The sequence below is a fragment of the Mizuhopecten yessoensis genome, unplaced genomic scaffold, assembly GCF_002113885.1.
Source record: "Mizuhopecten yessoensis strain PY_sf001 unplaced genomic scaffold, ASM211388v2 scaffold7539, whole genome shotgun sequence".
NCBI lineage: Eukaryota > Metazoa > Mollusca > Bivalvia > Pectinida > Pectinidae > Mizuhopecten > Mizuhopecten yessoensis.
In genome coordinates, this window is record NW_018407098.1 from 365,243 (window position 1) to 379,215 (window position 13,973).

At 35.7% G+C, this 13,973-nt stretch overlaps 1 protein-coding gene across 2 annotated transcripts in view; it reads left to right on the top strand.

Moving 5' to 3' along the window:
* The window catches only part of LOC110453896 (cytohesin-1-like), a 45,164-nt gene extending 31,630 nt beyond the window's left edge, over nucleotides 1–13,534 (top strand). Inside the window, exons 9-14 of one of the 2 annotated variants that reach the window (XM_021503101.1) lie at nucleotides 1,012–1,123; nucleotides 4,418–4,435; nucleotides 10,397–10,473; nucleotides 11,412–11,568; nucleotides 11,860–11,929; nucleotides 13,443–13,534. In XM_021503101.1, the coding sequence (XP_021358776.1) occupies nucleotides 1,012–1,123; nucleotides 4,418–4,435; nucleotides 10,397–10,473; nucleotides 11,412–11,568; nucleotides 11,860–11,929; nucleotides 13,443–13,512 (504 nt within the window). In that variant the 3' untranslated portion in view covers nucleotides 13,513–13,534. The remainder of the gene's footprint in view (nucleotides 1–1,011; nucleotides 1,124–4,417; nucleotides 4,436–10,396; nucleotides 10,474–11,411; nucleotides 11,569–11,859; nucleotides 11,930–13,442) is intronic. The other variant, XM_021503102.1, reaches the window with a different exon arrangement.
* Nucleotides 13,535–13,973: the final 439 nt, after the last annotated feature.

Sequence of the window (13,973 nt, forward strand, 5' to 3'; positions counted from 1 at the left end):
TTGAGATCACACCCTATAACCATATATACAATTGCTGAGTATAGAGAGAAGAATGCACATTTGCTGCCAGGATGGCCCTAGGGCCTGGTCCCACCCTTGGAGACATAGTCCCTGGGCTATAACTTTAAAACGGTTGAGATCCCCACCCCCAAACTACATATACAAATGCTGGGCAAAAAGAGACAAATGCAGTCATTTTATTAGAATTGATCCTGGGGTTGCCAAAACCCTAGGGACCTAGTTTCTGAGTCACAGCTTGGAAACAGTTGAGATCCCCACCCAATAACCTTATATAAAAGTGCTGGGCATGAAAAATCTAATACAGATATGCTACAAGGATTGGCCTTGGGGTTTGGCATATTCCCTTGGATATCATTTGTAGAATATTTTGCCATGATTGCTTAGATATCCAGCTGAGGGATACAGGCCATATGGGCCTCTTGTTCTGAAAAGCACTAGGAAAGAGATTTTAGCCATGATTATCGAGATTTTTGGGTCCTCAATATGAATTTATTTTCATGCCCCTGGGTATTAACATTAGGGGTTGGGACTACATATTTAACCAAAACAATGATTTCTCAATAAGATAATTCATTAAAGAGGTTTTTGGTGTTTTTGTTGCTGATATAATAAATATAAATAAAATAAATATAAAACGTTTGATATAGCACCCTATCTAGCTAACATAAGCCACTCTAAAGCACTTTACAGTAAATAGATATGCAATAAATACAATTATGATGGGTAATGGACTACCCTGCTTTGTATACAAGATTAATTCCACACCGCGTCTCAACAATTAATTATAGTACCCTGCAGGTGACCATTGAGCCAAAGGGCCTCTTTGATTCTAAGTACTAAAATGGATATGAAACTTATGCTATTTTGCATATTTAAAAACAACATAATTATACATCAAATTGAAGCAAAACAAATATTGAAAATTCATACAACTTCTTAGCAGTAATTCATTTCTTTTATCTAATATATATACATTGCTGAATATTTCAGAGTTTGTATGACAGCATCAAAAAGGAACCGTTTAAGATTCCAGAAGATGATGGAAATGACCTCATGCACACATTCTTCAACCCAGACAAGGAGGGGTGGTTGTGGAAACAAGGTAACACATACCACGATTGTATTAAATAGTCGGTTTTGTAGTAAGATGTACTTGTCTCTATGTATACACTCAGGCCTAACACACATCTGTTTAATCCAAAACGTGGTGCAATTGGCTTGTATAAAATACTTGTCACCTAGTTTTGACAAAGAGACTACCACATATGGTCTGTGTGGTGGTCATTTATGGTTGGGTAGCATGACATGGAGACAGGAGATTTGACCACAGAACCAGTAGAGGATGGGCTGTGTGCTGACAGTGTAAGGGAGGGTGACGGCATGGCACACTGGTTATAGCCTATAGATGTAGCTATAGTTGGCCATGTAAGGCTCCCCCTACTGTTGTTATTATGTTAGTGTTAACGAGTGCTAGCTAGTCTGTGACAAGTAGTACCCATGCTGTAGATCCAGTATATCTAGCTGTCTGACTGTCCCTTGGCAGATATGCATGCAATGATCCAGTCCTATAACTAGCTAGCTAAAAATGACAAGCTTTCATACTTGCTATAGGTTGAACTTTGAACAGCAAATACAATTGCCATTCTTTGAACTACTGATAATAATCAATTGTAACAAACTTAAGAAAATCACTTCCTCTCCTTTGTGCTGCATTCTGCTTCTTTGAAAAATCTGCTCCATGCGAGAATGTTTTGCAGTGAGGTGACATTGGCTGATGATATGATATTAAAAAGCAGTATTTATCTCAATTTGAATGACTTTTGTAACATTAATTTATAACCCTAGCTTTCCAATTCCCATCACAAGGTGTTTGACTGGGCCATTATTTACTATCTTTTCCTGTCGCACAAGGTGTTCAAACTAGTGTCTGATTGACTGTGATGCATAACAAGTACTTTTATCGGCTTCAATCTAACAGGTTTTCTGTTGGCTAACTTTGTAATCTAGTAGCTATAAGTTCAAAATGTAATGGCTTTTGAGGGAGAAAATATTAGTTTAAATCAATTTGGCTTTGGGATATAAATACAATAGGTTCGCTTTGAAAGTTTTTTGCCCTATTACAAGTTCTTTCTATTTTGATAATGACTAATTTCAGTGTAATAGTTGTCTCTGTACTAACCCTAGTCTGGCCTGCCCTGGCTTTACAATGCCTAACATGGCTGTAGTGACCCAGACGGATCAATCCAACTTGTGTCGAGGAATTTCAGTCACAGGACAAGTTGGCGGCATGCTATTTTACACAAGACTTGGCATTGTAAACAAAGAATCAGCATGTTGACTCTAGATAGGATCTGAACTATTCCAAGCTTCTGTAAGGTATCTCCTTAGAACCATGTCCAGGCTGTTTACCACAATATAGTTCAGGTCTCCCATCACACTTTGTTCAGCTGTACTTCATTACATGGAGAGGTAACAGACTCTCGTTGGAAACGCCATTCTGATGATATTTTCTAACCAGAATTATATTAGTCATCAATTATTACAAATCAGATTGCTTTTCCCTCAGATGTTGGAATCATTAAAACAAAGGGGTGATGACAAAGGGTTTAATTGGACGGTGCAATTATAGAAGTTACGGATATTAATGTTTTCATTAAAATCTGCCTTCAATAACTCTGTTAAACAATAGGTATGATTGAGAAGCCTCTCTATCTGCCTTCATTAACTCTGTTAAACACTAGATATGATTGAGAAGCCTCTCTATCTGCCTTCAATAACTCTGTTAAACACTAGGTATGATTGAGAAGCCTCTCTATCTGCCTCCATTAACTCTGTTAAACACTAGATATGATTGAGAAGCCTCTCTATCTGCCTTCATTAACTCTCTTAAACAATAGGTATGATTGAGAAGCCTCTCTGTCTGCCTTCAAAAACTCTGTTAAACAATAGTTATGATTGAGAAGCCTCTCTATCTGCCTTCAATAACTCTCTTAAACACTAGGTATGTTTGAGAAGCCTCTCTATCTGCCTTCAATAACCCTCTTAAACACTAGGTATGATTGAGAAGCCTCTCTATCTGCCTTCAATAACCCTCTTATACACTAGGTATGATTGAGAAGCCTCTCTATCTGCCTTCAATAACCATCTTATACACTAGGTATGATTGAGAAGCCTCTCTATTTGCCTTCAATAACTCTCTTAAACAATAGGTATGATTGAGAAGCCTCTCTATCTGCCTTCAATAACCCTCTTAAACAATAGGTATGATTGAGAAGCCTCTCTACTGCCTTCAATAACTCTCTTAAACAATAAGTATGATTGAGAAGCCTCTCTATCTGCCTTCAATAACTCTGTTAAACAATAGGTATGATTGAGAAGCCTCTCTATCTGCCTTCAATAACTCTCTTAAACAATAGGTATGATTCAGAAGCCTCTCTATCTGCTTTCACTTCCTCCTCCACAACCCAAATACACTTCAGACACATTCCTTTGTCCCAGCTACAAAATGGCTCACCGACAACTTGCTCATTATCTTTCTTGGTCAAATATTTTCATTGTAATTTTAATCATATCTTCTAAAAGGTTAATTTCTGTAAGAATTTATCTACAATTGACACAAACTTTGTAAAACACAAATTGTCCATGTTGTTGGCATTGGCAGCATTGATGCCCGTTTGACGACCCTTGAATACTTTTCAATAAAACTTTATGCAAACCCTCAGCATTCTATGGTCAGGAATCAATCAAATCAATAAATTAGATCAGCTGATGAATAAGTGACCATGGGACATCAGAATGGCGATTCTAATGGGGATCCATCAGATGTGTGTGTAACAAATTAAGGGTGGAGTGAGAGATCTGATTTAGGTATATTGTGTGTACCTGTTTGTTGTTGTATGGCTGACATGGATAAGTACATCTTTCTGCTTCTGGTCATATGTAGGGTTGTAATTAGTGTTAGCATGGTTTATATAGCGTCTGAACATTTTAGTGAGGTAGATTTCATTACTAATGACAGATGTGTATTGTGACAGGGTGAAAGTGTAGTGGTTGTCACTGAATTGTAGCTTTTAATATTTCCATTGTCTTGTTCTATTGAAAGATTTTATGGGTAAAGTTTACAAGATAATGAAATGCTATAGAAATGGATATTGTGTGTAGTTGTTACTGGAGTGTTGTTTAGTGTACAACCACACATTGGGTAGGATAAAATTGTTGTCGAACAGGAATGTGTGTGCATGTGAAATATTTTGCATGACTATGATAATTCTTACTTCATTTATGAAATAGGGTGAAACTTTTAGATCTTTTGTTGTCAAATATTTTCTCTTTTTGATGTGATTTTTTTTCCAATTTGCACTGTTGTGATTTTGTATCCCTGTATTTCCTTACACAGGAGCTTCCAAAAAATTGAGTAAGTGTGGCGTTGTTTGCGTCATTGTTTACTGCTCGTTATTCTTTGTTTACAGTTATACGACCCTGACCTGTTCATTTTTCGGCAAAAGCTTTTTGGTGCTTGGAGATTTATTGCTACTGCTGTAGAATGTTTGCAATGCATCAAACTGGTTGAGATGGTTATATGTTCCAATATATACATTGAAAGAAAACACATTTTTTTAACTTTCATTAGACAAAATGTTCATTTAATATCAAAAGATAACCATATTGATGTAACTGTAAACATTTAAAATCCAGTTTTTGGCTTTTTTTTAGTTTTACATATTTCTCGAATTGTTTACAACCTTCATCATCATCAAAATAATAAAAGTCATTAACATTTAAATAACATTATTCATTACCAGCAGGCTTTATTTTTATTGATATTTTGCTGATAAATCTATCGTTTTGATTTAATGTTGCGGATGAAGCGCTTTTTGTTGTTTACATAGTAGAGACTAGTGAAAACTGTTTTCCTGCATGCATATCATCAATTGAGCCAATCAGATACTAAATCTCCTTCGTTACCATGGCAACTAGATGAGCCATCCTGTGGCCATGGTTACATGGTGTACAACTTAACCCGAGTAATGAGCACCTGTAGAGCAGTACTTGGCACTTGTTGTGTGGTAATGGTGGTGGTTAACTATCTATTGTCATATTTAACAGCTATGATAATACGCAAACAACATTCTTATTAATTGTTGATGCTGAAAACAAACAAAAAATAATAAATAATGGCTAATTAATTAATCCTGTAAAAGAAGTCATTGAATTCTAACTGATAATCTAATTATGATCACTAAGGTTTGGTTGTAAAATAAATGTTTTGTAGACATTGCTGAGTCACCACGTTAATCACCTTACCTAACCAGATAGAAAGTAAACTCTGATAAGCTAAAGGATACACAGTTTTGTACGATTAATTAGAATTATTTAAGGAACACAACCATCCAACCTCCTTGTCTGCAAACAAAGTTAAAGATATAGGGTATGGACCAGCTTTGTTTGGTAAAATTTGGCTGTTAATTACAAGCTTTTTAGCGGTAATGTAACACACAAACATCCAGTGCGTGGAATCAGAAAGCTTTTGCCTACTGTTATTCCCTATTGTAGATCTGGCATTGCAGAGTATCTTTCACATATCATCCTGGATTTTGTGGGTTTAACGTTAAGTGTCTTAACGTGCAATTCCAACCAATCTCTCTCTATAGCGCAAATTTACTTATCATCTGTAAAATCATACAAATCTGTTGTCCTTATCTTCTTGGTTTTGTTATATGGGTATATTTTCCTTACTGTCCTACTGGATCACCCCTAGAATCCACTCGGTATATATGTATTTTTATTATATTAATAGTGATATATATTTACTTTTATAAACACAACATATCAAGTGTCGTTAAAAAACCTGTTTGTTTTATGCCTTCCAATCTACAATTAGTACTGCTTTGGACATAGAACATTGTGTCTGCAGTGTACATGACTGTCAGATCAACACAGTGCTATAGGTCCCCTTACCTTTTTCTAAATCACACCAGGCCCAACTTGTATCACCTAACTCAACATTGAGGTAAGCTCAAGAATTGATATGTTTGAGACAAGTGCCTACGCAGATTTTTAGGATCAGCATTGAATTCTCCAGTGCACTTTATGAAACTGGACAATACGTCCAACTTGAAAACAATTGTATCCAATGATGAAAGCACAGAATCAAACTGTCCTTAATAGACCACAATGTAGCACCTTAGAATGGTCGAAGTTGTAACTGCAATAAACTACAATAGAAACCTGCCTTAGTTCCATACAATACTTTTAAATACTTTTTCTACTGAAACTTTCATTCTACAGCCAGGGGCACTTTTGAAATATTTCAACGTTTCATAGATAATAAGGGTTTGGCTAACAAACTCTGTAGTTGATTGTACATGACTTCTTATAACTGTCTTAGTAACACCATATACTTTATACATTTGGTACTATAATACATAGCTGGACAGTTGGTACTATAATACATAGCTAGACAGTTCGTACTATAAAACATAGCTGGACAGTTCGTACTATAAAACATAGCTGGACAGTTGGTACTATAATACATAGCTGGACAGTTGGTACTATAATACATAGCTGGACAGTTGGTACTATAATACATAGCTGGACAGTTGGTACTATAATACATAGCTGGACAGTTGGTACTATAATACATAGCTGGACAGTTGGTACTATAATACATAGCTGGACAGTTGGTACTATAATACATAGCTGGACAGTTGGTACTATAATACATAGCTGGACAGTTGGTACTATAATACATAGCTGGACAGTTGGTACTATAATACATAGCTGGACAGTTGGTACTATAATACATAGCTGGACAGTTGGTACTATAATACATAGCTGGACAGTTGGTACTATAATACATAGCTGGACAGTTGGTACTATAATACATAGCTGGACAGTTGGTACTATAATACATAGCTGGACAGTTGGTACTATAATACATAGCTGGACAGTTGGTACTATAATACATAGCTGGACAGTTGGTACTATAATACATAGCTGGACAGTTGGTACTATAATACATAGCTGGACAGTTGGTACTATAATACATAGCTGGACAGTTGGTACTATAATACATAGCTGGACAGTTGGTACTATAAAACATAGCTGGACAGTTGGTACTATAATACATAGCTGGACAGTTGGTACTATAATACATAGCTGGACAGTTGGTACTATAATACATAGCTGGACAGTTGGTACTATAATACATAGCTGGACAGTTGGTACTATAATACATAGCTGGACAGTTGGTACTATAATACATAGCTGGACAGTTGGTACTATAATACATAGCTGGACAGTTGGTACTATAATACATAGCTGGACAGTTGGTACTATAATACATAGCTGGACAGTTGGTACTATAATACATAGCTGGACAGTTGGTACTATAATACATAGCTGGACAGTTGGTACTATAATACATAGCTGGACAGTTGGTACTATAATACATAGCTGGACAGTTGGTACTATAATACATAGCTGGACAGTTGGTACTATAATACATAGCTGGACAGTTGGTACTATAATACATAGCTGGACAGTTGGTACTATAATACATAGCTGGACAGTTGGTACTATAAAACATAGCTGGACAGTTGGTACTATAATACATAGCTGGACAGTTGGTACTATAATACATAGCTGGACAGTTGGTACTATAATACATAGCTGGACAGTTGGTACTATAATACATAGCTGGACAGTTGGTACTATAATACATAGCTGGACAGTTGGTACTATAATACATAGCTGGACAGTTGGTACTATAATACATAGCTGGACAGTTGGTACTATAATACATAGCTGGACAGTTGGTACTATAATACATAGCTGGACAGTTGGTACTATAATACATAGCTGGACAGTTGGTACTATAATACATAGCTGGACAGTTGGTACTATAATACATAGCTGGACAGTTGGTACTATAATACATAGCTGGACAGTTGGTACTATAATACATAGCTGGACAGTTGGTACTATAATACATAGCTGGACAGTTGGTACTATAATACATAGCTGGACAGTTGGTACTATAATACATAGCTGGACAGTTGGTACTATAATACATAGCTGGACAGTTGGTACTATAATACATAGCTGGACAGTTGGTACTATAATACATAGCTGGACAGTTGGTACTATAATACATAGCTGGACAGTTGGTACTATAATACATAGCTGGACAGTTGGTACTATAATACATAGCTGGACAGTTGGTACTATAATACATAGCTGGACAGTTGGTACTATAATACATAGCTGGACAGTTGGTACTATAATACATAGCTGGACAGTTGGTACTATAATACATAGCTGGACAGTTGGTACTATAATACATAGCTGGACAGTTGGTACTATAATACATAGCTGGACAGTTGGTACTATAATACATAGCTGGAAAGTACATACTTCAAAATATGTAGACTTCTTGTATACACATATGATAAATCCGACCTAACCTAAATATGAGCAATAAAAGTAGCAAAGACCAAAATGTATATTAAACAGTTTCCTAGCTGTTGTGTGGATATACCTAATATCTCTTTAGAACATTGAATGACTTTGATTTCTGAAGTTTATGTGAGAGTCTGAAATCTATATATCTGACCTAAATAATTGGGTATGTGCATGTAAATGGCTTCCATCAAGTGTATCACTGCTTATACAGTTACAGGGACACAGCCTAGATAGCCTCCCCTTGTCCCCTGTCTACTCTCTGCTGGCACCCTCTGTGGTTTGTCAGGTTGAAAGGCTTCAAATAAGTTAATCTTCTTTAATTAACACTGCCGTCACCTTAACAAAGATAACCTGTATAGCATTATTATGTATATTATTGGTGATCAGGACCTCTTCTGATGTAAAAGTCATCACACTGAAATTATCAGTGACATTTTATAATGCAAAAACCAGCAAATAAAGATATGATCTGAATAGATTTGTCAGTAAAGCGTCCAGGGATAGACTTCCTGTCATTAAACATAAACACGATACGGGTTAGCAGCAGGACCGTACACCAATGCATGCTGTGACATCGTAGTCTAGCCTCACTCTCATGTCTAATCAGTCACTCATCAAACATAGATACTTACAATAAAGGCTGTAAAATTTGATATAATCCTTGTTTGACAAATTATGACATTGTAGATCTTCATATCAAATAATAGAAGTCACATACATTTTACCTGGCAAGGTATTCAATCCAGGTGATAGGAATCACTTACAACTAGTGTTTAACCTGGTAAATATTGACAGGTATCATTTACAAACAATGTTTAACCTGGTAAATATTGACAGGTATCATTTACAAACAATGTTTAACCTAGTAAATATTGACAGGTATCATTTACAAACAATGTTTAACCTAGTAAATATTGACAGGTATCATTTACAAACAATGTTTAACCTAGTAAATATTGACAGGTATCATTTACAAACAATGTTTAACCTAGTAAATATTGACAGGTATCATTTACAAACAATGTTTAACCTGCTAAATATTGACAGGTATCATTTACAAACAAGGTTTAACCTGGTAAATATTGACAGGTATCATTTACAAACAATGTTTAACCTGGTAAATATTGATAGGAATCATTTATAAACAGTGTTTAACCTGGTAAATATTGATAGGAATCTTTATAAACAATGTTTAACCTGGTAAATATTGACAGGTATCATTAACAAACATTGTTTAATGTGGTAAATATTGACATTTATCATTTACAAACATTGTTTAACCTGGTAAATATTGATGGGAATCATTTATAAACAGTGTTTAACCTGGTAAATATTGATAGGAATCATTTATAAACAGTGTTTAACCTGGTAAATATTGATAGGAATCATTTATAAACAGTGTTTAACCTGGTAAATATTGATATGATTCATTTATAAACAGTGTATATACTTTTAAATATTGATAAGTATGATTTACAAAATAGTGCTTACCTGGTAAATATTCTAACTAAGTCTCGAAAAATACAAATCATTTAAAAATTACGATACCCAGATAAATGGTACATTGTGTGGTTAAGTTTATAACCGTATAGTCAGGTGCATGCTTTATGTTTTATATCATGTTTAGGCTCAGCAAGGGGAAAATAAAACATTTGTTGACAACTTTCTTAGTAGATACTACTTTTTACTTTCAAAGTAGATCAACAAAAAGTTTAAATTTCATAAGGCAACCAGTTAATATTCAAATTTATCAGCAGGATAATGTTACAAACTAGATGGGAACCAATTTTTGTACATGTGTTAAGTAATTATGTATACATTGTAGTTGATATGACATCCTTCGTAGGGTTATGGATCTGGTATTACTGAATTATGGTGACAATGTCATTCTTTAATATATTTTGTGTTGTAGGTGGTCGATACAGAAGCTGGAAAAGAAGATGGTTCATCCTTAACGATAACTGCCTCTACTACTTCCAGTTCACAACTGTAAGTTACTCTAGCGTGTCATGGTGAGGTAATGGTCGGATCTTTAGGTATTATGTACAATTGACTGGACAAAGTTAGCCTTAAATATTTCGTACATATACATTTGATTTCTCCCAGAAATCTGGGCAATGATCAAAAACCTGTAATTCCTTTCCGTCTCCTATTTATTTTCATCTTCTGATAATTGTGTTAGAATATATCTGTAATAATAAAATACTTCCAGTGATTTTCGCTCACCACCCCCATTCTGGCCCCAGACTTATTATACAGTGACCAAGTTAACTGACCGCTTACCACCGTAGATGTTAAAAGTTGCGGATATCAAAAGGAGCTTGGCAGTAATTATGTCTGTCATTGGCTACTCACATTGAAAATTACATCAACTCTGACAGCTTGTTTATTGGCAGCCATTTTGAAAAGTAAACTGAACCAGAAAATGAAGCTAGATCAGTTTAATGTTTTTCTCACAGGAGGTGAATATATATAATAGGAATATATTAAAATAATACATATTTAATACAGAAGGAAATTCAACATGTTTAATTTCTTTATTTTAACCCTTTCACCACTGTATACCATAATGGACTCGTCCAGATGAATGTATGGTAGAATCTACTACAGTTACCTAGGGGTGAAAGGGTTAAAATGATTCAAAAGAACATTCTAATTTCCCCAAGGTGTCTGCATAAATTACCAGAGTGATGACCACTCAGCCAAACTCACCTATTTTTTGTCTCAGAATGGACAAAGTTGGCTCCCTGTATTCTTCTATACACAGGCCTAGCTAGGTGACAATTTGTCTTTGTCTAAACAAACTTATCTGTCTTGATCCAGACAAAGTCTACTTCATCCAGTCTGTACCTGGGAGGCAGTCTGTCTTTATCTAAACAAAGTCAGCTTTATATATTTTTGTACACTAGTGACATTATTTCTAACAGGACAAAGAACCAAAGGGGATTATACCATTGGAGAACATACAAGTAAGAGTGGTTCCTTCAGAGAAGTCGTCCAAACCTAATGCGTTTGAATTGTATGCTGCAAGTAACGACATCATTAAGGCTTGTAAAGTGGACAGGGAAGGCAAGGTTGTGGAAGGTCAGTAGGCCAATAAACCATATCATATATTTTACTTTTGATTAAGTTTTGATCAATTTTACATAGATTAAAATGATGCCTTTGTCACTTTAAGAACTAATTTCTCATATTTATTGCCTTTATACATGAAAAATGGCTTAATTCAGAAAAAGTAGGACTGATTGTTGTCGGAAATACGTAAGTCACTGGTAAATGTGATCTGTACTGCTGTCTGATTGGTTAGCTTTGGATTCAGAACAGGTGTTGTCATATTGGCTTCATAGGTAAACTGATATGTTATTTATCACATAGGCAAACACAATGTGTACCGGATGTCATCGGCAACAGCTGATGACCAGGACGAGTGGATCCGGTGTATCAGGTCAGTACTATTACTGTAACCTCTCAACTATTTAGAGTAGGATATTCATCAGGTTACAAGTTTTGTAAAATGATTGCTAGGTGTTGATCTCAAAAATAACTACTGATAACTGATTGTGAAATGATTCATGTAGCACAACCAAAAAGTGTTTATATTTGACGTTTCGATGACTAGTACGGTGATACTCTGTCATCTCATCAGACAAATGACCAGTGTAGCGTATGTACACAAAGATGTAAAATATGTACGAGTTGTCCACAAATCAATGTCAATTCCGCTACGCTGTAAGCGTATGTACAATAAGTTGTTATATATGTACCGAAATGACTCAATTCAGCTACGCTTTGTTTAATACTTGGTCATAGATATGCAAGAGCCTATGGGCCCCTTCATCTTGATTTAGAACTGGCCCAATGCGGCATATCCAGACTGCTTCCTTTATCTGCCACTTGAACAGGTTGCTCTCTCTGTCCAGTTCCTTGGGAGTTATCGCAGTGGGACAGTTCTAAATCGAGATAAGGGGGATCATAGACTCTCGCACATCTATGACCTAGTATTAAACAACCTTGAACAAGTTTGTGTTTCGGGTTTCTATGTTGAAGGTTAAGGTCACTTACTATTTTCAGAAAAACTTTATCGCTCTACCGACTTCATTACTGAACGGAATAAAAATCTATTACCCATCGAAGAATGCAGTTGCTAGAGCTGATACTGATAAATCATTTAATTTTCTGTTCATTTCCTCATACATATGTCACACGATGTCTGAATGCGAGGAGATTTGTTTCACTTGTAATGCTATATTACCTTTGAACTTTGAACTTTTGTCTTGACCTTGACCTTTTGGTGTACAGACGTGAGAGTGACAATATGTCATCTAGTCATGATACAGTTTCATGTTTCACAGCAAAGAAATTGAGGTTATCATAAGTGACCCTCCTGACAATTGTAACTTGACATTTGACCCTTTGATACGTTGTAGACTTGGGTTTGGGAATGTGACAGGATGTGCCACCTAGCCATGATGGGAAAGTTTATGGAACTTCATCAAAAAATCTTACCAAAGTCGAACTTGATTTGACCTTTGACCACTTGCAATGATTTAGCTGACCTTAGGAACACTGCCAGAAGTGTTAAGCGATACCATCTTAACACACACACATTTGTGAAATTTCATTTTAGGTGATCAAAAGTACGGCCATGACAAGCATATATTTGCTTTAACTCCTCGCTTGTTCTTTTGGGTAGATACCTAGAGTGTTACATGACAGAGCACATATCTGAAAAGCTTCTAAACAACGTCTGTAGATACTCAGAGCTATAGGTCAGACATGACAATGGACGTATATACCTACTAACGAACAGATGGACGTATAAATAGTATTTTTACTGCCCCCCTCCCTGCCTTTATAGTGAGATTGCTGGTGAGAGGGGGGGATACAGAAATTGAAAGTTGTGTAATTTATCAAATTTCATATTAACCACTGCTAACTTTTACAACATTTGCTTGCAGGGCCAGTATAAGTGAGAATCCGTTCTATGATATGCTGTCTGCCCGTAGGAAGAAGGTTATTACAAAGTGATGAGCCTGTAGGACACACGACCTTGGTGGTAGACCATAGATACTACAACATGCTGTATATTCTCCGTGTAGACACCCTCATCTAACAGGACTTTGTGTTAATGGTTTTATACCTGTAATGCTCCCATCTGTGATTTTGTAGAATTGCAGACATGAAATGACATTTAATTTTTTATCCAATGACTGAAGCATGAAATCCTAGCTTGCACAGTACATAGACTCAACGGATTCTGAAGAAGTCATCATACTTGACCTGAAATTTTAATTTTACTGTAACATAAATCTTGTGAATATTTATATATTTCACCTTGATTATTGAAATCTTGATTTGTTTATATTTACTCTGACTAATAATATCAAGCTGTGTTTCGCATGGCTGAATTTACTGCTCACCAAATGTGCCACAATCTCAGACCATTGTGCCCATTCAGCAAACCTCAACTTTTGCGTAACTAGTTTGGA